Source organism: Onychostoma macrolepis, chromosome 07 (assembly GCF_012432095.1).
Source record: "Onychostoma macrolepis isolate SWU-2019 chromosome 07, ASM1243209v1, whole genome shotgun sequence".
In the NCBI taxonomy this organism is placed as follows: domain Eukaryota; kingdom Metazoa; phylum Chordata; class Actinopteri; order Cypriniformes; family Cyprinidae; genus Onychostoma; species Onychostoma macrolepis.
This window is the reverse complement of record NC_081161.1, coordinates 38,116,328-38,139,670: the sequence shown is the minus strand read 5'-3', so window position 1 is coordinate 38,139,670 and position 23,343 is coordinate 38,116,328. Positions and strand designations below refer to the sequence as shown.

The following is a 23,343-nucleotide window of genomic DNA, read 5'->3' as shown; positions in this document are numbered from 1 at the left end:
TATACATACCCATGTATGTACATGCAAAATTCGTTATAGTAATAAATAATCAATGATATTCAATTTTGATTTCTAAAGTGGGATGAGCCCTTCCACGTGAACTTGGTGCCACAAAATAAATCTATAATAACCGCATGCTGCTCCTTAGAAAAAATAAATAAATACTTTATATAATCTCTTTTGATTTTTTTAAAAGTAATTATTTACCGGAGCTCAAGTTTCTGTTTCCCGGGAGTTTGTCGAATTCTAAGTGACGTTATGAGCTTCCGAGGATGACGTTGGAGAAGGGGTTGCGTGCACGCGCGCCCGTATGTGTGTGTGCGAAACAGAGCGGAGGTGAAGAAGAGGAGGATGAAGCAGGGAGCGGAGGATGGGAGGAAGAGTGGAGTGAGAGAGAGAGAAAGAGAGAGATAGGCTGGCTATCAAGGGCTCGTGTGAAGTGTGAATGTCTGGAAAGGGCTTCGATGGGAGTTTTATCGCAGCGCCGAAACAAAGACGCGATTTTTTTACCATCCGGAGAAACATTGTAGCGGAAACTTTAAACTTTTACCCGCCAGAGCGGCAGCGCCGTGCCGGGTCCCGGCTTTGTCTCGCAACGGGGGGAAGTACGCCAGTACACGCGAGGATATAAAGAACCAGCAGCACTTTTGGATACGCATTTTTATCCACACAACGAGAGAATCCGTGATTATTGTGTTTGCTTAGGAGAGTGAGAGAATGGCGGCCAACATGTACCGCGTTGGAGGTGAGTATTATTGTTAAGGCTAACACTAGCAGCAGGCTCGCGGGGGTTAGCATTAGCATTAGCGCGAGCGGCTGTTTCCGCCTTAGTTACAATGAGCGGAATCCCGTTGCTAAGCGAGCTAGGCTAGTTTCATTACGGCTGCATTTGGTTTAACTCATAATTAATTATTTATATATGCATTTAACCCAATTTTCAAATTCACGCGGATGTGAAAACTTGTATCGGTTTACAAACTCTTAGTTTTGCTTCTTTAAGTAATTAGCCGCCGCAAGCAAATCAGCTAATTATGAGGGAACCCTTCCGTTAGTTTATTCACTTACGATGCTTTTTACTCACTTTTTCGACTTTCATTCAAGTTTTTGTCGTACACGTTGCCTGAACTGAGGCATTCTGTCAAACTTTTGACAGCTCAATTATAGGGAGTCTCACGGAACGGGATGCAAAGACTTTCGCTTTTGTCACCTGTTTGAAAAGGAACATGGTCAAAGAATTGTTTGTTTTTGCGGATATTTGGTCATTTAGACATTTTTAACTTAGTGAACCTAGATTTAGAGTTCAGCGAATGGTTCAGAACAGGAGTTAGTTCATAAGTGTCACTATAAGTTCATTTATGTATTTTTTTATATTTAATCACAGTCATATACTGTGCAAAAAAGAACTAGGCAAATATAAAGCACTGTACAGTTCAGAATATGTGGAATAAGAACAACAACAACAAAAATGCAAAGACAACAAATATCTAAAAATAAAGAGTAAAATAAAAATGCAGTATTTATAGTTACATCGATTTAAAGAGCTTTAATTGATTATTTTCATAAGTTTCTTTTTTGTATTCTCATGTTTGAAAGGGTTTCATAGTCCATTGTGAAATAAGTTTTACGACATGAGGGTTTTGTTATTTTGAGTTATTTTGTCTTGTGAGAATAAATCTGCCAAAAATAATGTTATGTAGTTTTTCCAAAGATACATAGGTTTTGCAATTAAAGTAAAATATAAGGTATAAGGTAAGAAAGGGCAATAATTAAAAAAAAAAAGTTCAGTAGCTTCAACTGTAAGTGTATTTATGGGCCGTGAATAATTTCTGTGCTCATGCATGTGCAGATGTAATATGATAACATAGTTGCATCTAATCCAAATGCAGTTTTTAGTATATGCATATACCCATCAGACACTGTACAGTGTTGTGTATGAGCATCTTTTGTCAGCGAGATGCTCCTCACTGTGAATTGTAATGCAGTTTACCTTATAATAATATTGTATGTGCGTTAGCATCATTGACTGCAGCATGACATGGGGACCATGCACATTATAGTGCTTTTATTTTCTTAAATCCGGGAATCGGTCGTAAATAGGTCACGGCAATCAGGCTGTGTTGCTTTAGCAGATGCAGCTGATTGCTTTATTGCAGTTGCAGATTGAACAGGCAGGGTTTGATGGGAAGTTCTGGAGGAAAAACTCACTTATTTCACGCTTGTCAAAACATATTAGAGTTTATGACTCAAGACTAGGTTCAGAGGAAGGCAAAGTCTGTGTCTGCTCATTTTAAATGTTGTATACAATTAAGATGCTGGCTGTCATACTATGCAGGATTGTATTGTAATGATGGCTTTTCACAGATACTGACATGCATTTTATTGCACTGTTTGCTAGTGTTTTGGGAGTTGCAGGTTTAGGTCATTGAACTTGACCTCCTATTCTGGCCCCAAGCTCTTGCATCCCTACATTTTTACCTCTGTGATCTGAAGCTTTATGACTAAATGCTGTCGCCTCGCTCTGTTTTTGGTTTACCTATTTGATCGGAGTGTGTTTTTTGTCATTGAGCTTCCTAGAATGCATTAGTGACAGGCCAACATATCAGCCAATATCTGCTGTGTATAGTGCTAGACTGATATATTGGCCAGGCTGTATTATTAGTCGATATTTGGCCATTTTGAGAAAAGTGGTATAACTGTCTCTTCTGCTGTATCTGTATCTGCTTGAAAATTGATAATTTATTTTTTAATGATTCATCGGAGCATGTTTAAATGTAAAAAAATATATATTTTTATTTCATTTGAAATCTTTCATTAAAATTAGTGCTGTCAAACGATTAATCATGATTAATCGCATCCAAAATAAAAGTTTTGTTTACATAATGTGTGTACTGTGTATATTTATTTATGTATATATAAATACAAACACATGCATGTGTATATATTTAAGAAAAAATTTTGTTTTATATATTAAATATTTATGATATAAATTATATAAATATTACATGTAAATGCATGCATATATACAGGCAAATATTTTCAAAATATATGCTGTAAGTGTGTATTTATATATATACATAATAAATATACACACATTATGTAAGCAAAAACTTTTATTTTGGATGCGATTAATCGTTTGACAGCACTAATTAAAATACCACAACTTGACCTTCTGAGACCTCCTTTTTCCATTCATTTAGTCTAGTCCACCACTTTCTTATAATAGACTGCTACCTCACATTCAGACCTTGTCAATGGATAATAAATGGTTTCTGTTTCCATTGTTTTGTAGTGAATCACTGGGATCTGATCATATATGCACACTGCCGAATAGGACATTCCAAAATCTCACAAGTTCTTAATATGAAGTGAAGATAATCTGATATGCTCTTCTTGCCAGAGTCCATTATCTCTTAAACACATTTTATTAAATTGTGTTGGCTTAATTCTTTTATGAAATTATATTACTCCGAGGACACTCTAGATGAAATTCTAAACAGAATTAATCCTAAATCTATTTTAGAATTTCTGTCTAAAGCAGACTTTAAAAACCTGAGGCAACCAACTAGGGGTGTGCAATATGATGATTTTTGATCGTGGACAATAAAAATGTGTCCGCGATCTGCTTTTGAAGAAATATCGCAGTATCGTGTTACAGCGCACATTCTATCAGCTGCAGTTCTGGTGCCGCCGTATCAATATACTGTACAACACCACATACATTCACATCAGTGTTAACTCAGAGGTAGAGTTACTCTCACAGGACACTGCACTTATTCGCAATCACAAAAGTACATTATTTGCATGCGTTTTAAAGCCTTGCCGCTTTAACGTTTCATTCACACTCTCGTCTGACGTGCGCTTCTTCTGAGCCCGTACACCTGAAGCGCGCGCACTAAAAAGCCTGATTACTGAACTAAGTTATCTATTGCACTAATACTGTCAAAACACACAGCGTTTACATATAGACTCAGTTGGTTATGTCTAAAATGAAAGTAAACAGTTGAGAGAAAAACGGATGCGTGCCTGTATATTAGATGCGTGCAGGTCTTAAAGGGACAGAACTAAACATGCTGCCGACTGTCATTAAAGGGATAGTTCACCCTAAAATGACATTTCTGTCATTATTTACTCCCTCACATGTTGTCCCAAACCTGTATTAATTTATTTCTTAAGAAGATATTTTGAAGATATTTTGAAGAATGTGGGTAACCAAACAGTTGCTGGTCCACATTGAATTTGATAGAAGGAAAAAAATACTATGGAAGTCACTGTGGACCAGCTTCAAAATATTTTCATTTATTTTCAGCAGAAGAAAGAAACTCATTCAGGTTTAAAACTAATTTTGAGTGAGTAAATGATGGTATAAAAATAAAACACTATGCCAGAATTGACAGACAGATGACAGAATTTTTATTATTTAATGTTAAAACAACAAAACGCAAAGAGAAAAAATAATACAGTTGCTTTAATAGGAATCAATGTGTTTTATTGTTGTATTTGTTCATTCAATTTCTTGAATGCTCCTGCTAAATACACCTATTGTATCTGAAAATAAAGCACTGTTTGTTTTATTTGTATATTATGTGTAATTTGTAATGTTTATCTTTGTTGTTATTTTTAATAACAAAGATAAAATAATGAGCCCACTTTGGCCTAAATACCCACCATTCTTTTTTATATTTTGTTACCTTGTAAGGCTTTGTCTTTATAATAGGGAAATTATTTAGGCTGCACTGCTCAGACAAAATAGTAAAACCAACATGACAAAGAATCGTGATAAAATCGTGATATGATATTTTTGCCATATCGCCCACCCCTACAACCAACCAACAGTCTTTTGTAGTGCACTTTAAATGTGTAAAATAATTTTTAATTGTGCAGTCATTAAATTGTATGCATATATTGGCATTATATACCTGTCAACTCTCTCATACACAGTCTAGATGTTTTTATTGGCAATGGGTTTTTAAATGTCCATATTGGTTGACAACTAGAGATATCAGTTTTGTCCCGTTCGCTTGTGCTCTCTGAACTCTCGGTTTGAATGTCGCTCTCCTACTATGCAAACATGGCACAGTGTTCAATAGTTTGCTGTTGCAAATGTTACTGTAACAACCCAAATGCGAAGTGCAGTGAGAGCTGTATCCTTGTGATGCAATATGAAATATGCCATCTCAGTAAATTCTGATGGCATGCATGTTTCTAACAGCGAATAAGGCTATGTGTAAAATCAGATTGTTCTTTCATGGTAAAATAGGGAGTTTTGGAGCAAAGTGGGTAATGAAGATTGAGATTCACTTGAACTCATTGTAAAATGTAGCTTGGTTTTTGTGTGATTTTGTTTTCCCTCACATCTTCATCACTGCTCTTTGAACAAACATGAAGCATGCTAAAGGATGAGGGCTTGTCCTCTCTTTTGTGGTGCATTAAGTCCAAACAAGGCAAATGCAACCACACTGTTTGTCAGCAAGAGAGAATTGAAGTGCGTTTCATACCAGCACTATAATTGAGATGGTTTTGGTTCAGTGAAGCTTACATTGTTTTTCACTGGGTGTTAATTGAGACCTCTAATGAAGATGCAACGAGGATACTTGTCAAGTGATGCAGATAGAAAGTTCTGCTCGCACGCATGTGGGCAAATGTATATATCAGGAGACATTGTGTGGTCTGTTAAATGAGCATCCTACTCTGTATGTGCATATACTGCCAGACAGATGTTTAATTTTAAAAAACACACTGACTGCATTTAAATCTGCATTTTGTAATGCTTTACACTAATCGTCGACCGTTACGGGGTTTTTAAATGGAAAGTTCCTATACAGGTATCTAGAACAGAGCAGATACTTTTATCCAAATCGACTTACATTGAGTTCAAGACAAGTTGTACCTTTTATCAGTTTATGCATCACGTGCTCCCTGGGAATCAAACACAAGACCTTGGTGTTGCTGCTCTACTGTTTGAGCTATAGCAATGTAATGGCAATAAATGTAATGCATATTATTAATGATAACAAATGAGATATACAAAAGTGCTGATTTAAAATACCACTCATTTTGCATTTTTGCCTCACATGATATGCAGACAAAAATTAATTGTCCATGAATTAAGAAGTTTTTCCCTCGTTTAATTAAATTGTGGCCACATTGTTGTTTGTCCCTTTTTTTTAAGTAAATCAAATGGAGGGGATGAAAATTGTACAACTTGGCTACTATTTATTAAAATGAGGAAACAAAGTTGTGTGGGAACTAATTATTAGTTTGTGGACACAATTTAACTGAAACAAGGGAACAAATTAATAAAATTAGGAAATGAATTCTTAATTTGTGGCCTATAATAGGCTATCTTTTTTTTTTTTTTTTTGTCTTTTTTCCTGCATGTCATGTGTGGGGATCCATAAAATATGGACTCAGAATTCACTGAAATATTTGGAAATCAGCATTTGCACTGTCTATTCACAGAATGAGCATCTTAAAATGTTGAAATGATTCACGATTAACCTGAAAAAATGTTTTATTTTATTTTTTTAAACCTAGCCTTAGTGACGAGTAACGACAAAGTAAGCCATTTGTAGGTATTTTTCCCTCAAAAAGTATAAACGCTTATAGACATTTCTGGTTTGTTTGAGCATGCCGACCTGCCCAAGACGGCAATATTGGCTGAATTGATGCGAGTTTGAGAAGGGACTGGCTCTGTTTATCCAGAGGATTGTTCAGGAAACTTCTCATACATTGTGTTTAGTGAGGCTAGTAATGCAGAAATTACACATTTCACCTTTTAAGTTTAGTTGGTCTGCTATTTTCGTCCCTATCAGTATCTCGAAGCCTCAGTGGATTTCAGGTGTCTCTGAGCACCAGATGCCATGAGCTAACAATACAGCACATCCCTGCTTGAAGAGCAGATGGCTAGACCCTGTTTCTCCTTGAGGGAAATTATTGATCCATGCGGCCCAGCCTCTCTTCACTGTCTATCTGATTGATGAAGCTCATGAACTTGGGAGAGAGACCTCCATTTTGATTTATCACTTGCGGCACGGCTTAAGAACATGGCTGAGCAGAGGCGAGAACAGAAAGCGTTAGTCCGATCAAAGATCAACGTCTACCAGAATGTCCAGAGCTGACCAGCCTAGACCAGAAGAGAGAGAGTGGTTACATAACTGAAGTGATGTGTTCTGTGTACACACTGTTGGCCGTGCCTCATCGTATGCTCTCTCGATATTGACCCATGTCACCACATATATGGTTTGCATTATGGAACTTCTGCACAATAATATAAATGATTTGATTGTTCATGTGTTTAGTGATGGACTTCACATTTTTTTCTCCACACCTTTGGATTTGAACACAGTACTGCTTCTGAATGGTCCTATTGATCAAGTGTCACTGACCCCCTGTTTCGGCACTGATCAATAAGGATGCACATTATATCGGTACCATATAATTTATCAGCTGATTTTTTTTTTTTTCCCCAACTTTGATCGATATTGGGTATTTTGTGCATTCTTATTTTCCCTTTTTTTATTACTTTTCTTATGATTTGTTCACTTAAAGTTAATGTTTATAAACATCAATTTAAAATTGCAATCTTTAGCTATTGTAAAAAATGAATAGCCATTTTCACACTGTATATTATAATGTTGTGACTAAATGCATTTAAAACAATTGATTTTATTTTTAATTTTTTTTATTGTTTTGTTTAATTTAGTCAAAATGGTATTTTGGTATGTCCAGATTTGTAATATTGGTGTAGCTCTGTTGATTATGAATAGATTTGACAAAATCCAAATTTCATTAAATCAATCTTTATAGTGTTTGGCATTTAACATATACATTTTATATAGAAAAATGTTTGTGTTTTTATGTGTGTGTGTGTGTGTGTAAAAATATATGTTGTCATACATGTGTACAATATTTTATTTATATTTTTTATATGTATACACACTTATATGAACATTTTTTTACACACACAAATTATAAATACTTACAGATTTTTTCTTTAATTTTTTTTGTCTACTACAGATTATGTGTATTTTGAAAATTCCTCCAGTAACCCGTATCTGATTCGTCGAATAGAAGAACTCAACAAGGTGAGGTTGGAACATGTTATATTATTGTCATAATTTTTGATGCAAAATATCATACTTTCTACTTTCTTTTTTTATGCATGCAGGATTTTATTTTTATTTTTTTTTTGTCTTTTGTTTATTTGGCCATGAGCTGTTTTTGACCAGTTTGACTTATAATACCAATATATCAGCATACATAATGAATCTGGTGTGTCACTGTTCTTACAGCCTAGAGTCAAACTAACTGTGATTGGTTGGGGCTTATGATGTCCACCAATCATTTATCATACATCATCAATTGCATGTGCAGAGATTTGAACATTACACTGAACATGGATGATTGACACATGCCAGCTCTCTGCTTATGCATTGTCACTCATGGCAGCATAACAGACTGTCTCTGTCACCTGCTCCCCTCTGTTGTGCATTGCTAATGCTCAGCCATCATGCTGTTGTCTACTGATTCACACTGGGCTGTTTGAGATGAAGATCCAGCCGAAAGAGACTTACATAATGCTGAGAATGACACAGGCATGTTTCCTGGAGCAGGGATTAAAATACTTTATATAACCTCATTTTGAAGGGCTATGAAGCTCAGCAGGACTGGTAAACTAATGGAAGTGGTGTCTGTGTTCAATATGTATACGTGTTATTCAGAATTCAGTGCCGTCTTGAATATACACAACTCTAACCCACACTGTGTTGCATTAATGAGGAAGATGTGGTTTTCATTTCCATATAGAGTGGTTCATTTTCAGTGCTGGAAAATGAGTAGAAATGTAGTTATTAATAGGGCTCACAACTTTTTACTTGGCAGCTTAAATATTGGTGCACTTGCATGTAAATCATAGGCAGTATCATTGTTCAAGTTTTACTTAAAGTTATACTTAAATTGTGGGTTTTTATAAGTACATGACATGAAGACAGTAAGTGCACTTAAAGCACTTACTTTACACACTGTATAGAGAAAATGACTGTGTGATCTTTTTTTGTGAATGGTCTGTCTCACACTATTTCTCTTTGCATGCCTCCCCAAGACTGCCAATGGAAATGTAGAAGCCAAGGTGGTATGTCTCTTCAGGCGGAGAGATATATCCGCCAACCTGAACACTCTGGCCGATAGCAATGCAAGTGAGTACCTAACTGTTTCAATCTCCTCCAATTCACGTTTCTCTTCATCACATTTAAGATAAAGATACGGTGTCACTATGTAGATGTACTATTTGCAGTGAAACACCAACTGGGATTTTCAGCTTTAAAAGGCATTGGAACAGCATTAAATGCACCAAATAGGATCAATCCATTTATAATTAAGTTGCATATTATATGACCTTGCATTTTATTTATTTGAAGTCTTCAATCCGAATATAGAAGCAGATGTCTGCAAGAAAATCCTAAGATTTTTGTTGATCGTATTCCTCTATGAATTTATGACCAATTAGTAGCCCCAGAATTTACTTTCTACACTGAGTTGGAGGGAAAATCTGTGGAATTAGACCGAACAGATTTAAAGTGATCATGAAATCAAAACTGATAATTCTTTTCTCTTTTTTTTCTTTCTTTTTTTACTGATTCATGTGCCCTCATAATCTTTAAAGGGACATCAGATGCCCATTTTCCACAAGTTGGTATGATTCTTTAGGGTCTTGAAAAGTCTATAACATACTTAGGTTAAAAGTTCTCAATGGTAGTGTAAAACAACACCCTTTTTACTTTGTCAAAAACAGCTCTGTTCACAGCGCATGTTCCTTTAAATGCTAATGAGTTCTCACCCCGCCCCTCTCTTCTGTGGGGTGACGAACCGTTCTCATGAGACTGTAAACTTTAGCCGCTTTCGTTGCAGAACTTACTAACTAGCACATTATTAGGAAAGGGAATTTGCAAAGATTGCAAAGAAAAAATGTTACACTCCTTCTGGAGGTGAAGCTGGATCACAAATGATTCAAGTGAACATATATGCATTTAAATAGATGGGGGGGTGCATTCCCTTCAAAAACAAATATAATCTTCAGTGGCTCAGGTGTCGGGAGTAAATGATGACTGCTGATGTTCATTATTACATCCAACAAAACACCTCAATCGCTTAAGAGACATTCTTGTCTACATCTGCTCCAGCATCAAAACAATGGCAGACTGATGACAGCTCACTCAAGGCGGGTCTGTGTGACATACATCAGGCCAGAATCTGTGAATGGCTTGATCTGAGAAAAGGGTTATTATTTTGGGGGATTTAAAAAAAAAAAAAAAGCACTGGGTAGATTTTTATCATTATAAGGTGGTTGTGTACACACCCTGCCAAAACACATTTATGTTCAAACACCATGTAAAAGTGAATTTTGCATCCAATGACCCCTTTAATCTAAAATGTATCTTCTCACTCACATAACATTATATGTACACCAGCGTAAGGACAATAACAGTAACCTGTCACTCACATGAGATTGTAGCAATTAACAAGCTTTTATTTCATGCCTAATTTATGGTAAAATGTCTCGGTGGAGTAGTACTAGTCTCTTGTATTGATGGTTGAGAGTGTCATCTAATTATCTGAAATATTTACTTATTTACTAAATAAACACTCAAAGAGCAGTGCATTTGTAGAACGTTTTGAATTGCATGCATTTTTCTTCTAGAGATTTCTATGCAGGTACAGGTGCCGACAGGTCAAAACAGAAGGATTTAGCTGAGGGACACCAGTGTACACAAGCAACAAAACTACATCACTTCAGTTATAATTAGGAATGGACAGGATGGTTGACTAGTAAAGCAATCGTAGATTTATTGATTTTTAATTTTTTTTAAAGGTTTTCATTAACTTTTTTTATAGGGATGTAATGGTATGAAAATTTCTTATCACGATTATAGTGACCAAAATTATCACGGTTATCAGTATTATCATGGTATTGTTCAAATGTGCTGGAGATGTTCAAAAAGTACCAAGACATAAATCACTTCAAGTTATATATTTAAAAATCAACAAACAACAAATAAAATGACTTTTTGTTTGGATAATCACTAAAACAATAACATTACCAATGATGTTCGGATTTTAAATGACATAGAGTTTGTTTAATAGTATGTTCAAATATCTAATGTAAATGTTCAAATAAAGCTTTGAAAAAAGTTTCATAAGATAAACCTCACATTTCAGCCTTTAAATAAAGAAGAGTGTTAAGTCAAAATGATAATTGATTAATAAATGGTTATATGTATTTTATCTGCTCCATAAATAATTCTAGACAACTTATCTGAATTGTTTAAATGTGTAGAATCCACATAAGCTTATTGTTCATCAACGGGTCAATTTACAGGAGGGCATGCAAATTCGGCCCGGTTTTGTCCAGACAGAAACTGCGCACAGGCTGAATGTAAATATAAGTCTCTGTAAGTCCACTCTCTGACAGCAGGTGGTGCTTATGGAAAAACTGAATTACAGCTGTTTCCCGTAAACTCCGTGGAAAAAACAGTATTGCGATTTAATAACAGTTCCTTTAGGTATTACATGGAGCGAAGATGAAAACAAAATGCCATCGAATCATTTCTGAAGACAGTCAGAACCTTCAGAGGTACATTCATATAATTAATTCATTCATATATTCATTCGTATAATTCCCTCAGTACTCTATTAAAACCTCTCAGCTTTTCTGCCGTATTTTCATTCGAAACTACTCTGCGTGCTGTGAGCACGTGAGACTCTTACTGAAAACTGTGCTTTATGCTGGACAGTATTTATTTATCGTGAGTTGTTCTTTTTTGTTCTTGTTTTTTTTTCTTCTTCGAGGACTGTTGGTTTTGTGCAGTGAAATATTATAGATATTCAGCCTTATAGGCGATATATTTTTGAGTATCTGTCAATTGTCCTGTTGAATGAACTTGAGTTCTTGGATTCAGTTCACGCTGCTGTTGTTGTTCTTCACACATACAGATAATTGTCTTGTGAGTGGTGCAAATTCTCATTAATAAACTCAACATCGAAAAATGTCTGGAAACCGATTCCCTCTGTTGTGCTCCATTTTTAACATCCTATGCGAGCGCCCTCTGAGAAATGCATCTGATAGGGATGCTTTGAGACCGACTAGCTGATTAGTCATTCAGACAACCCACTGACTAGTTGATTTTGAAAATGTCTAGCATTGCACATCCCTAATTATTTGTATAACACAGCTGCAAACATCTTACATGTCTGAGGTAGTGGTTCATTTATATGTAAATTTTGTGTATGTGAACTGCCGTAAACCTGTTGTAATTGTCAGTGTAGTGCATTTACCTAACCATTCCAAAATAGGGTCAGGTTTGAGTTGAGGAGGTTGCATTGACATGGGTTGGAGTTAGCGCTCGAATCCCTTGCAGCCATGAGAGGTCAATGTCTGCTTGGCCGCCCGTTTACTACTGAACGTATCCTCCTCTTTATGTCGTGGCACTGTACAGCACCAGCACTGTCCTGTTACACAAGATCAGGGCTCCCATTTACATCACCTCCTCCCTTCTCTACCTTCTTCCCATCTTCCTCCTTCAAACCCCCCCTCTCCTGAATGGGCTCCTCTGTGCTTATCCTCAGCTGCCATCCGCCCTGTGCTCTCAGAACAAAAGAGCCTTCATGGGACCCACCGGGCCACGGTGCTCAAAGGGTTAATATTAGGTTAACACTGTCTGTCTGCTGTCTTTGTCAAGGAATGAAAGTGTTCATAAATGCATGTATTATGTGTGCGTGTTTGGCTCTGAGAGTTTGCAGTTATGATGGATTTGTCGTACATGTGTCTTGAGTGCTCGTCTGCTTGTGCATGTGTGAAAGAGAGCTTGTGGCATTTTTTTTTTTTTTTTTTTTAATGCGTACTTGTGCATGGGGGGGTTGTTGCTCAATGGGGGGATGGGCGCCTCAGGTTTATTGCACAGGGTTTCCCAGTAAAGCTGGCAGGGACGCATTGGCCAAGGGGAGAGAAAGGAGGAGGCAGGGCCACCGGGGTGGCAGGAGGGGTTAATGGAAAGGGGTGTGGTTTGATATCCCGCCCTCTTCATTGACAGGGTTTCCTTCGGCTCCGTGCAGGGGTGGAGTCCGGTCAGATCGGCTGATGAAGTCCTGCCAAGTCTCCTCACCTCACCTCACATGAGCATCTTTTTAAGAAATTTCTCCGTTAGCATTGCAAATTGGTGTTAAAGTCAAAAGTAATGTTCTTGAAATGCATTGTTCAAGTCATTTTGAGTTGGACCTGCATCATAATCGTTTACTTCCCTTACAAGTCAACAGTTCTCATGAAGGATATTTAAGTTACTTGTATCTGAATGAGTGTGAAATTGATCACAACCGTTACTAATTACCTAAAGTGATGCGTAAACTCAAGATTTGGTCTGTGTGTGTTCTGAGAGGAAGCTGGTTCACATCAGAACTAATTAAGGCCATTAGCATCAAACTCATATGTTTGCGTGTGTGTGTATTTTAGGAGACTTTGAAGAGGAGTCCAAGCAGCCTTCAACGTCAGAACAGCAGAAACACCAGCTCAAGCACAGAGAACTGTTCCTGTCTCGGCAGTTTGAGTCTCTCCCTGCTACACACATACGGTAAATACACTCACAGTGCTCACAGACACAAACATCTCTGGATTGAATGGTATAATCCCATCGGAGCCCAGACTCAGACTCTGTATATAAGGCAATTGATTTATAGTGATAAAGTCTTATTTATACCATGCATGTTTTGGCTTATTCTTTTTCTACAGAGGAAAATGCAATGTCACACTTTTGAATGAGACTGATGTTTTAACTGGCTACCTTGAGAGAGAGGTAAGAGTCCACCTGTAGGACAAGAGCACTCACTGTGCGGTTTATCATGGAGTGTCACAAAACTACCACCATCACTAAAACCATGATTGAGAGACAAGCCATAATATGACAAGTGAATCTCATGAAATCTGTTAAAAGTTCTGTCATGTTTCACCCCTTAAATAAAAAAGTAAAAAACGCTTTAGGTAAACAAAGATTGTTTTTAAAAACAGATGTTTTTTGTATTGATATAGGAATTAAGGTAATTTGTGAGTTTGAAAATATTTTTCAAGGAACTCTCTTTTGCTCACCAAAGCTGCATTTATTTGATCAAAAATACGGCAAAAAACAGTAACATTGTGAAATATTACAATTTAAAGTAACTGTTTTTTATACTTAATATAATTTTAAATGTAATTTATTCCTGTGATGGTAGAGCCGAATTTTCAGCAGCCATTACTACAAGAAACATTTCTTATTATCTGTGTTAAAGTTGTGCTACTTCATATTTTTGTGGAAACCATGATACATTTTACATTATCTGATGAATAGAAACAGCATTATTTGAAATCTTTCGTAACACTATAAATGCTGAAAGTTGAATGAAACTACTGTTCCCAATATTTTGAACAGTGTTGTGTGTGTGTGTGTGTGTGTGTGTGTATATGTATATGTATATGTGTATATATATATATATATATATTTATATTTACATTTAGTCATTTAGTAGACGCTTTTATCCAAAGCGACTTACAAATGAGGACAATAGAAGCAATCAAAACCAACAAATGAGCAACAACATGCAAGTGCTATGACAAGTCTCGGTTAGCCTAACACAGTACACATAGCAAGATTATTTTTTTATTTATTTTTTTTAAGAAACAGGTAGATAGAATAGAAAAAAAGAAAGCTAGTGTTAGTTTTTCAAGAAAGGCTAGCAGTTAGAGAATAAATATGCAATTGATAAAGTGTGTGTGTTTTTTTTTTTTTTTTATAAATAAAAAGAAGGCAGATAGATAAAATAGAATTAGAATAGAGAGTGCTAGAGTTAGAGGGTCAAATGAAGATGGAAGAGATGTGTTTTTAGCCGTTTCTTGAAGATGGCTAAGGACTCAGCTGCTCGGATTGAGTTGGGCAGGTCATTCCACCAGGAGGGAACGGTTAATGAAAAAGTCAGTGAAAGTGATTTTGTGCCTCTTTGGGATGGTACAATAATGCCTCGTTCACTTGCAGAACACCAGCTTCTAGAGGGCACATAGGTCTGAAGTACTGAATTTAGCTTTTGGTAGCTAGTGCAAATTGATGAACAGAGGTGTGGTGTGCGTTCTTTTAACGGCACAATTAACGGCACCCTTTTATTCAATACTTTTTGAAACCTCCGTTTGGCAGTTTAACAGCTCTAAATTTTCTCCTATAATGCCTGATGAGGTTAGAGAACACCTGACAAGAGATCAGAGACCATTCCTTCATCCAGAATCACTCCAGACCCTTTAGATTCCCAGCTCCATGTTGGTGCTTCTACTCTTCAGTTCACCCACTCATTTTCTACAGGGTTCAGGTCAGAGGACTGGAATGGCCAGCAGAAGCTTGGTTTTGTGCTCAGTGACCCATTTTTTGTTGTTTTTGAGGTTTTTGTTTGAATTATTGTACAGTTGGAAGATCCAAACATGGCCCATTATAAGATTTCTAACAGAGTCAGTCACTTATTGATTTTTTTTTATCTGTTGGTATTCGATAGAATCCATGATGTCATGTGTCTAAACAAGACGTCCAGGACCTCCAGCAGAAATATAGGCCCACAACATCAAAAATACAGCAGTATATTTCATTGTACACATGGGGTACTTTTTATCCCTGTGTTCACCAAACCCATCTTGAGTGTTTGCTGATAAAAAGCTTATTTTTTAGTTTCATCTGACCATAGAAGCCAGTCCCATTTGAAGTTCCAGTCGTGTCTGATGACTGAATATGCTGGAGTTTGTTTTTAGATGAGCGAGGAGAATTTTTCTTGAAACCCTCCCAAACAACATGTGCTGATGTAGGTGCTGTTTGACAATTTTTTTTCACTGCTCTAGCTCTTTTCTTAAAGTCATTTCACTAATTTGTGAAGCTCAATTATCTTTTGCTTCAAGTCAGAAATATATGCTTTGGTTTTTCTCATTGTGATGGATGATTAAGGGAATTTGGGCTTTGTTTTCCCTCCTATTTATATGTCTGTGAAACGAGAAGCCTTGGCTGGATAATTTCATGTTCATAATCACGCTGGAGTGCTCAAAATTCTGAATATGAAAGGGAATATACTTCAGAGATATTTTACTCATAAGAATTTCTAGGGGTGCCAATAATTGTGTCCAACGTGTATCTGAGAAAAACATTTATTTCATAATGACATTTCCCCCCATTTTAAATTCTTATCCAATGAAAGGTTAGATTTTTGTGAATTTTTTTAAAATAAAATTTCAAAAGGATTAACAATGCAGATTAATTTTCACAGCCTTCTTTGATCATATTTACCAAGGGTGCTGATATTTTTGGCCATGACTGTGTGTGTGTGTGTGTGTATATATATATATATATATATATATATATTACACACATACATGCACACACACACACACACACACACACACACATATATGTTCGTTTTTGTGAAAAGTGGGGACATTCCATAGGCGTAATGGTTTTTATAGTGTACTTACTGTATGTGCTATTGCCCTACACCTAAACCTACCCCTTACAGGAGACTGTAAGGATGCATTTCAACTTTCCCCAAAAAAACCTCATTCTGAGTGATTTATAAGCGTTTTGAAAAGTGGGGACATGGGTCAATGTCCTGAGATGTCACCTTCACCTTGTAATACTTATGTCATACCTTTGTCATTATACAAATCTATGTCCTGACTTTTCACAAAAGCGCACACACACACACAGACAGACACACAGACACAGACAGACACACAGACACAGTAGTCAACATTTGAAGTGGATCAAAAAACTCCAAAGTTGCCCTAAGACGAGAACGCATTTTGGTTATATATATATATATATATATAATAATTATTATTTTAAGTGAACACCTTTTGTTGATTTAAAATGATCAAATGGCCAACTGCATGAAGTGTTTGTGTTTTTATAATGTGTGTGTTTGTTCTGTAGGACTGTTTCTTCTACTCTCTGGTGTTTGACCCAGTGCAGAAGACCCTGCTGGCTGACCAGGGTGAGATCAGAGTGGGATCCAAATACCAGGCAGAGATCCCTGACAAACTGGCTGAAGGTCAGAAGGTTTTAATGTCTCCACACCTTGGTGTTACTAAAACATGGTCATTTTGATGTTGATAACTCATTTTAAGGAGAGGTGTTGAATGTTAAATGGCTGATTCACTAATTCAAAACCAGTCATTAGTAAGTACAATGTTTTCCCCACTCATCAGGTGATTCAGACAATCGAGTGCAGGAGAAGCTTGAGACAAAGGTTTGGGATCCTAATAACCAGCTGAAGGATCCTCAGATAGACCAGTTCCTGGTGGTGGCACGGTTAGTATTTCACTCTTAGACTGACTATTATTGATGCTTTAAAATAGTTTTATTCATTAGCTTGACGTTAATTCAAATATTGTGTACTTTTAGGGCTGTTGGTACATTTGCACGTGCACTAGACTGCAGCAGTTCAATCCGCCAACCCAGTCTGCACATGAGCGCAGCGGCTGCATCTAGAGACATCACGCTGGTGAGAGAAATGAAAGCATCCAATCACAATCTCTCTCTTAACTACTCACGAGAGCGTTTCATTCACTGCCACCTCACTCCAGTTTTCATGCACATCTGATGTTCACACTGTCCCGTCTGTCTGTAGTTCCATGCCATGGACACTCTGCAGAAGAACGGCTATGATCTTGCCAAGGCCATGTCGACGCTGGTGCCGCAAGGTGGCCCGGTGCTGTGCAGGGACGAGATGGAAGAGTGGAGCGCCTCAGAAGCCATGTTGTTTGAGGAGGCTCTGGAGAAATACGGCAAAGACTTCAATGACATTCGCCAAGACTTTGTGAGTTTGAAACGCCATACTTGAGCATTTGCTCTCACACACACTGCACTATTTGGGAAAGCTCAGAAGATTTAAATGAACATTTATTTGTTGTTGTCCCACAGTTGCCCTGGAAGTCATTAGCTAGCGTGGTCCAGTTCTACTACATGTGGAAGACTACTGATCGTTACATCCAGCAGGTAACAAACTTTGCATAGTTTTTTAAAAACCAAAATAAATCTTGATATGTTAATATTCATGCATGCATACTAATGATATTTAAACCATGTTTTTCTCCCCAGAAAAGACTAAAGGCAGCAGAGGCTGACAGCAAGCTGAAGCAGGTGTACATCCCCACCTAGTGAGTATTTGGTGTCACTGCACTTTTTTTTTTCTTTTTATGAATTCAAGTGACACTTTCCAAATATATTCCACAAATTGGTGTCCCTTTAGTGTTGTTTTTTTTAAAGGCTCAAATCCCATTGTTTTTTTAAAAGAGTGGATTTTTAAATAAATTACAGTTTTGAAGTTTCAAAAGATTTAATGATATATGATCTCCACAGCTGCATTTATTTGATAAAAAAAAAAATGTAGTGAAATATTACAATTTAAAATTACTGTTTTCTATTTGAATATATTTTAAAATATAATTAATTTCTGAGTTGGTAAAGATGAGGTTTCAGCAGCCATAACTGCAGTCTTCAGTGTCACACAATCCTTCAGAAATCATTATAATATGCTGATTTTCTGCTCAAGAAACATTTCTTCTTATCAATGGTAAAAACAGCTTCTTAATATTTTTTAAGATCTTTGATGAATAGAAAGTTCAAAAGAACAACAGTGTTCTGTAACAATGTAAAAGTCTCTAGTGTCGGTTTTGAGCAATGCATCCTTGCTGAATAAAAACAATAATTTGTTTAAAAAAAAAACTCTTACTGACACCAAATTTTTCAGTAGTAGTGTGTTAAACTGTTAATGAACACAATATTAGCACAGAATGAAAAGTAGCTATCTACTCATCTAGTCTGTTGTATGTATACATTTAATGTTAGCTTAATTAAGATTTTTTCTTAATTTTTTCTTCCAACTTGCTAACTACTTTACTGTAATTTTTTATTTATTTTTTTGTCTGCTGTTTGAGAATCTAAATTTTGTTCTCTCCTTCAGCACCAAACCCAACCCCAACCAGATCAATGCACCTGGAAGTAAACCTGGCATGAATGGTGCCACCGGCTACCAGAAAGGCCTCAGTTGTGAAAGTTGCCACAGTGAGTGACCTCAAGTATTTAAATATAAGCTCAAATATTCCTGTGCATTATAATGAATGTATTGATCTGTTTTACTTGCTACTCCTCCAGCTTCCCAGTCCCAGCAGTGGTACGCATGGGGCCCTCCCAACATGCAGTGCCGACTATGTGCATCCTGTTGGATTTACTGGAAGAAGTATGGTGGTCTTAAGACCCCTACTCAACTAGAGGGCGCCACAAGAACTGGCTCAGTATGTTAACCCTGTCTTTTTTGATGTACCCGTTTACTATATTTTAAAATATTTAATGCATACAAAAATCAAAGGTGAGAAATGTAGTTGGTTTCATAAGTCATCTTGGTAGCTTAAATGATAAATTATGATGGAGACAGAAAATTGCCAAATCGATTACTGAACATCATATTTCTTTCCAATAGGATGCAGCTCCACGTGGTCACATGACCCGCCAGGAGGTACAGGGCATGTCCCCGTTTACCAGCAGCGCAGGGAGAGCTAAACTTTTGGCTAAAAATCGGCAGACCTTCATCCTGCAGACCACTAAACTCACTCGAATCGCCCGTCGGGTGTGCCAGGACATCCTACAGTCCCGCCGAGCAGCTCGCCGCCCCTACGCTTCCATTAATGCCAATGCTGTCAAAGCAGAGTGTGAGTAGTCAATGGCTAACATACAAACTTTTTTTTTCCCTCAATTTTTTTTATTTTATTTTATTTTTTTAATCTCCAGATTCTTTTTTGACTGTTTCTTTTTCTCTTTTTAGGTATGATAAGACTTCCTAAAGCAGCAAAGAGTGCTATGAAGAACCGCCTTATTCCTCGACCGTCCCTCAACAATATAGTTAAAGAATTGGGTATGGCTTCAGTATTCAATCAAAACGAAATTGAAAAACTATTTTAACATTGGGGGGGGAGAGAATGAACACACATTGCCTTTAATGATGAGATATAAAAGTCAGTCGTTTAGCACGATGTTATATTTGAAAACTGATCATTTGACTTTGCAGATTTTAATATTTTGAGTGATTGTGCTTGTTTTATTCTTCAGCTGTTCAAGCTCCTTTGAAACTCAAAGCCCCTCGAGGTGCTCCAACCCCTATCAACCGTAACCAGGTTAACCAGCCTCGGAGCGCATCCGCCCTACTGGGCAAGAGGCCCTTTGACAATGTGAGTATCACATATAAAGACACGTTAACCTTCCCGCAGGTGGAAAACCGTGTACACAGATCTAAGCGCTCTCATTGGCTGCAGGCTGGAGGTAATTCTTTGTCCACCAATGGAAGACCCTTTGCACTGGGAATGAGAGCAGCCAACCAGTCAGTCATTAAGAGGCAGAAGGTCAGTCAAGGAGATGCTCCGAATCCAGTGGTGTTTGTGGCTACAAAAGACACCAGGTATGTTTCTAAAACATACCATCCACATGTTTTTGCTGTTTCCTGAGACTAATTCCATATATATGTGGTTTACAGAGCCCTGAGGAAACACCTCACTCAGGCCGAGATGAGGCGGGCGGCCAGAAAACCACACCTCCCGGTCAGAATCAAACTTCCCGTGCCGCCCCGGCCGCTTCCTGTACCCATCGTACCCCCCAGCACCAGTGAGCCAATCGTGTTGGAGGACTGAGCGATGTTCCAGTAGACCACATTCATTGCCAGAGCATGTTAAACCCGCCATCGTCAGCTGTTCTTCTTTATTCCTCGTCTTCTGTTGTCCCCCCAGATCCCATACGCACACCACGCTCATGTGCTCGGGATGATGACGTACCGCATACTCTTACACCAGCATACACCACACTTCATAGCGTTTTACTCCCAGTGTTATAGTTTAAGGGTTCGGTGCCCTGCTGTCCCGTTGCTTTTTTTAAAAATTGCAAATACTTTTAACTGTGTAATTTAAAGCAAATCATGTTCATTCTAAGATGGTGGAAAAGCACACTTTATTTTTCTCCAGTTCTGTCGTTATTTGTATAAATATTAACAGGATTTTTCAAGAGTTTGATTCTTGTGTGTATGGAAAGTGGGATTCAAATGTGTGAGGGAGTACATGGTCTTTTTACCATCATTTTCTTAATTTCTTAGGTTGCTTATGTTAAAAACAAAAATCACACTTTTTCATGCTATATAGACAAATAAATGATTGCGCTGCTCATTTTATTTCAGCCAGTACTTGTGGTTCCAGCCTTTCAGGCCTAGCTGAATTGTGGAAAGATGGTATCATGAAATGCGTTGCAGCAAAAGTATTGCTCGCCATACAAGCAGATCTGCAGTCGAGTTGGTGTTTATTGATAACAACCTGGTTTCTCAAACTCAAATTTTTTTTTTTGTGTGTGTGATCATGGATCCAAATCTCCTGCAGTGTAGCTACTCCAGTCAGTGATATTTGAAGGTCTCGTAGGTCTTAGTATGAACATACGTTTGATGACTTAGGAAGGATTCTGGTTGCAGTAAAGTGTTGAAGGTGTTCATGAATGTAAGGCAAATCTTGGTTTGAGGTGGTTGGATGTCGCAATAAGTTTGGCCTGTTTTGTACCTCAATAATTGAGCCTTTTCCATGTATGACATCATGAACAAAGCCATAAAAGTTTGTTTTCCACGTCTGCTCTTTTTCCAAACATGTTGACGCACTCGCATTTGTGTTATAAAGGTCTTGTGGGCTACTGGGAAGATAATGTTAGCAATTGTAGATAATGAGAGGGAAGAGATGTTTTTGGGTTTTTCTAGTAATGACTCGATTATAGGCTGATATTGATGCATATTTCCCCCTCAAGTTTTTTTTATTTCATTATTATTATTATTATTATTTTTTTTTTTTTTTTGTGCAAACTGGATCCAGTGAAATGGAAAAGATGTTTTGGAGTTTTCCTAGACATGGCTCAACTATAGGCTGATATTGATGCATATTTTTGCCTTATGATTAAGCTTTTTCTTTTTGAGCTGAACGGTTGGGCTTTTTTGACACACTTCCTGGCTTGTTGAGATTAGTCAACACAAAATTTCATTGTAAATCGTTCCCCCGATTAGGGGTTTTGTAATGTTTCTTAAACAAATGGAGCGTGCACTGCACATTAAAGACACAAATAAATGTTAACATGTCCCCTTTTAATTGTCACCTGTTTTTTATATTCATGACCCCACAATGTTTTGGCAAAGCTTTAAAAAAAAAACCATGTTAACATTGATCTCCATTATGGGATAGAGTTGGGGGAGGGAAGACTGGTTGATTTTAGGGTTTGATTCAAGGATGTGAAGGATTTCAGTTTTGTATATCAATGAGAAATTTCTTTCAACTCACAACTCAAACTTTTTTTTAATATTCCAGTGTCTCTGTATCCTTTAATGTATCTTGTGATAAGAAAATAAAGATCTTTTGTTTGTGGTCCTGATCAGGCAATGTTTCATGTTTCTTTAGAGCAGTTACATAGGTATTGATTAATTTGCACTTGCAGTGGACCTTTTTCATGGTAGACACCATATTTATTTATTTTTCAGTGAATGAAAATGAGGCTGTAAAGTGTGAATGTCTAGTCGGTTTGTACAGTTGTGTAACTTTAGATGATTTAACCAATGTAACATTGAAAATGCATATTTTCAAAAACATGCCTGTGACAAAACTGTGGAAAATGTGGTGTGAATTAAATGTTATAAAAACCTTAAGAAAATGCATGCTATTGCCTCATTTTCATCCATGGAAAATTAAATATGGTGTCAAATAAAGACCAAAACTTGTGTCAAGGAATGGCAACTAAAGAGTTCACCCCCCAAAACACGAAAAGAAAAAAAAAAAAAGTCATTTACTTGCCTACAACTAGTTTTCTCTTTCTTCAGCTGAACACAAAATAACATATTTTCAAAATGCTGGTAACCAGAGATTCTGGTCCCCATTTACTTCCATAGTATTTCCCCCATACTATGCAAGTTAATGGGGACCAGAAATTGTTCTGTCTTTTATGTTCAACCAAAGAAAGAGAAAACTCATCCAAGTTTAGAACAACTTGAGGATGAAAGTAAATGACAGGATTTTTATTTTTGGCTGAACCATTCAATTAACGCATTGAAATGCACAGCTGATTTAATAAATTGAGATTAATATTCAATAGTTAGGCTATGTTTATTTTTGGGTTGCCAAACAACGTAGCAACTCAAGGTACCACATTAATATAAAATTCTACTATGATTTAAGGCCAAACTCGTCAAATCTTCCATCATTAAAAAATATATATATTAATAACTTTTAATATAGTT

At 36.9% G+C, this 23,343-nt stretch overlaps 1 protein-coding gene across 1 annotated transcript; it reads left to right on the top strand.

Annotated features, from left to right (window-relative positions):
* Positions 1-286: 286 nt before the first annotated feature.
* On the top strand, positions 287-22,484 carry mta2 (metastasis associated 1 family, member 2). Its single transcript, XM_058782777.1, has 18 exons — positions 287-745; positions 8,017-8,084; positions 9,101-9,194; positions 13,502-13,619; positions 13,778-13,841; positions 16,977-17,094; positions 17,252-17,354; positions 17,448-17,547; positions 17,674-17,862; positions 17,967-18,041; positions 18,144-18,202; positions 19,009-19,109; positions 19,200-19,339; positions 19,525-19,753; positions 19,867-19,956; positions 20,151-20,269; positions 20,354-20,496; positions 20,572-22,484. Exons 1-18 carry the CDS (start codon positions 718-720, stop codon positions 20,723-20,725), a joined length of 1,992 nt encoding a protein of 663 aa, XP_058638760.1. The 5' UTR covers positions 287-717; the 3' UTR covers positions 20,726-22,484.
* Positions 22,485-23,343: the final 859 nt, after the last annotated feature.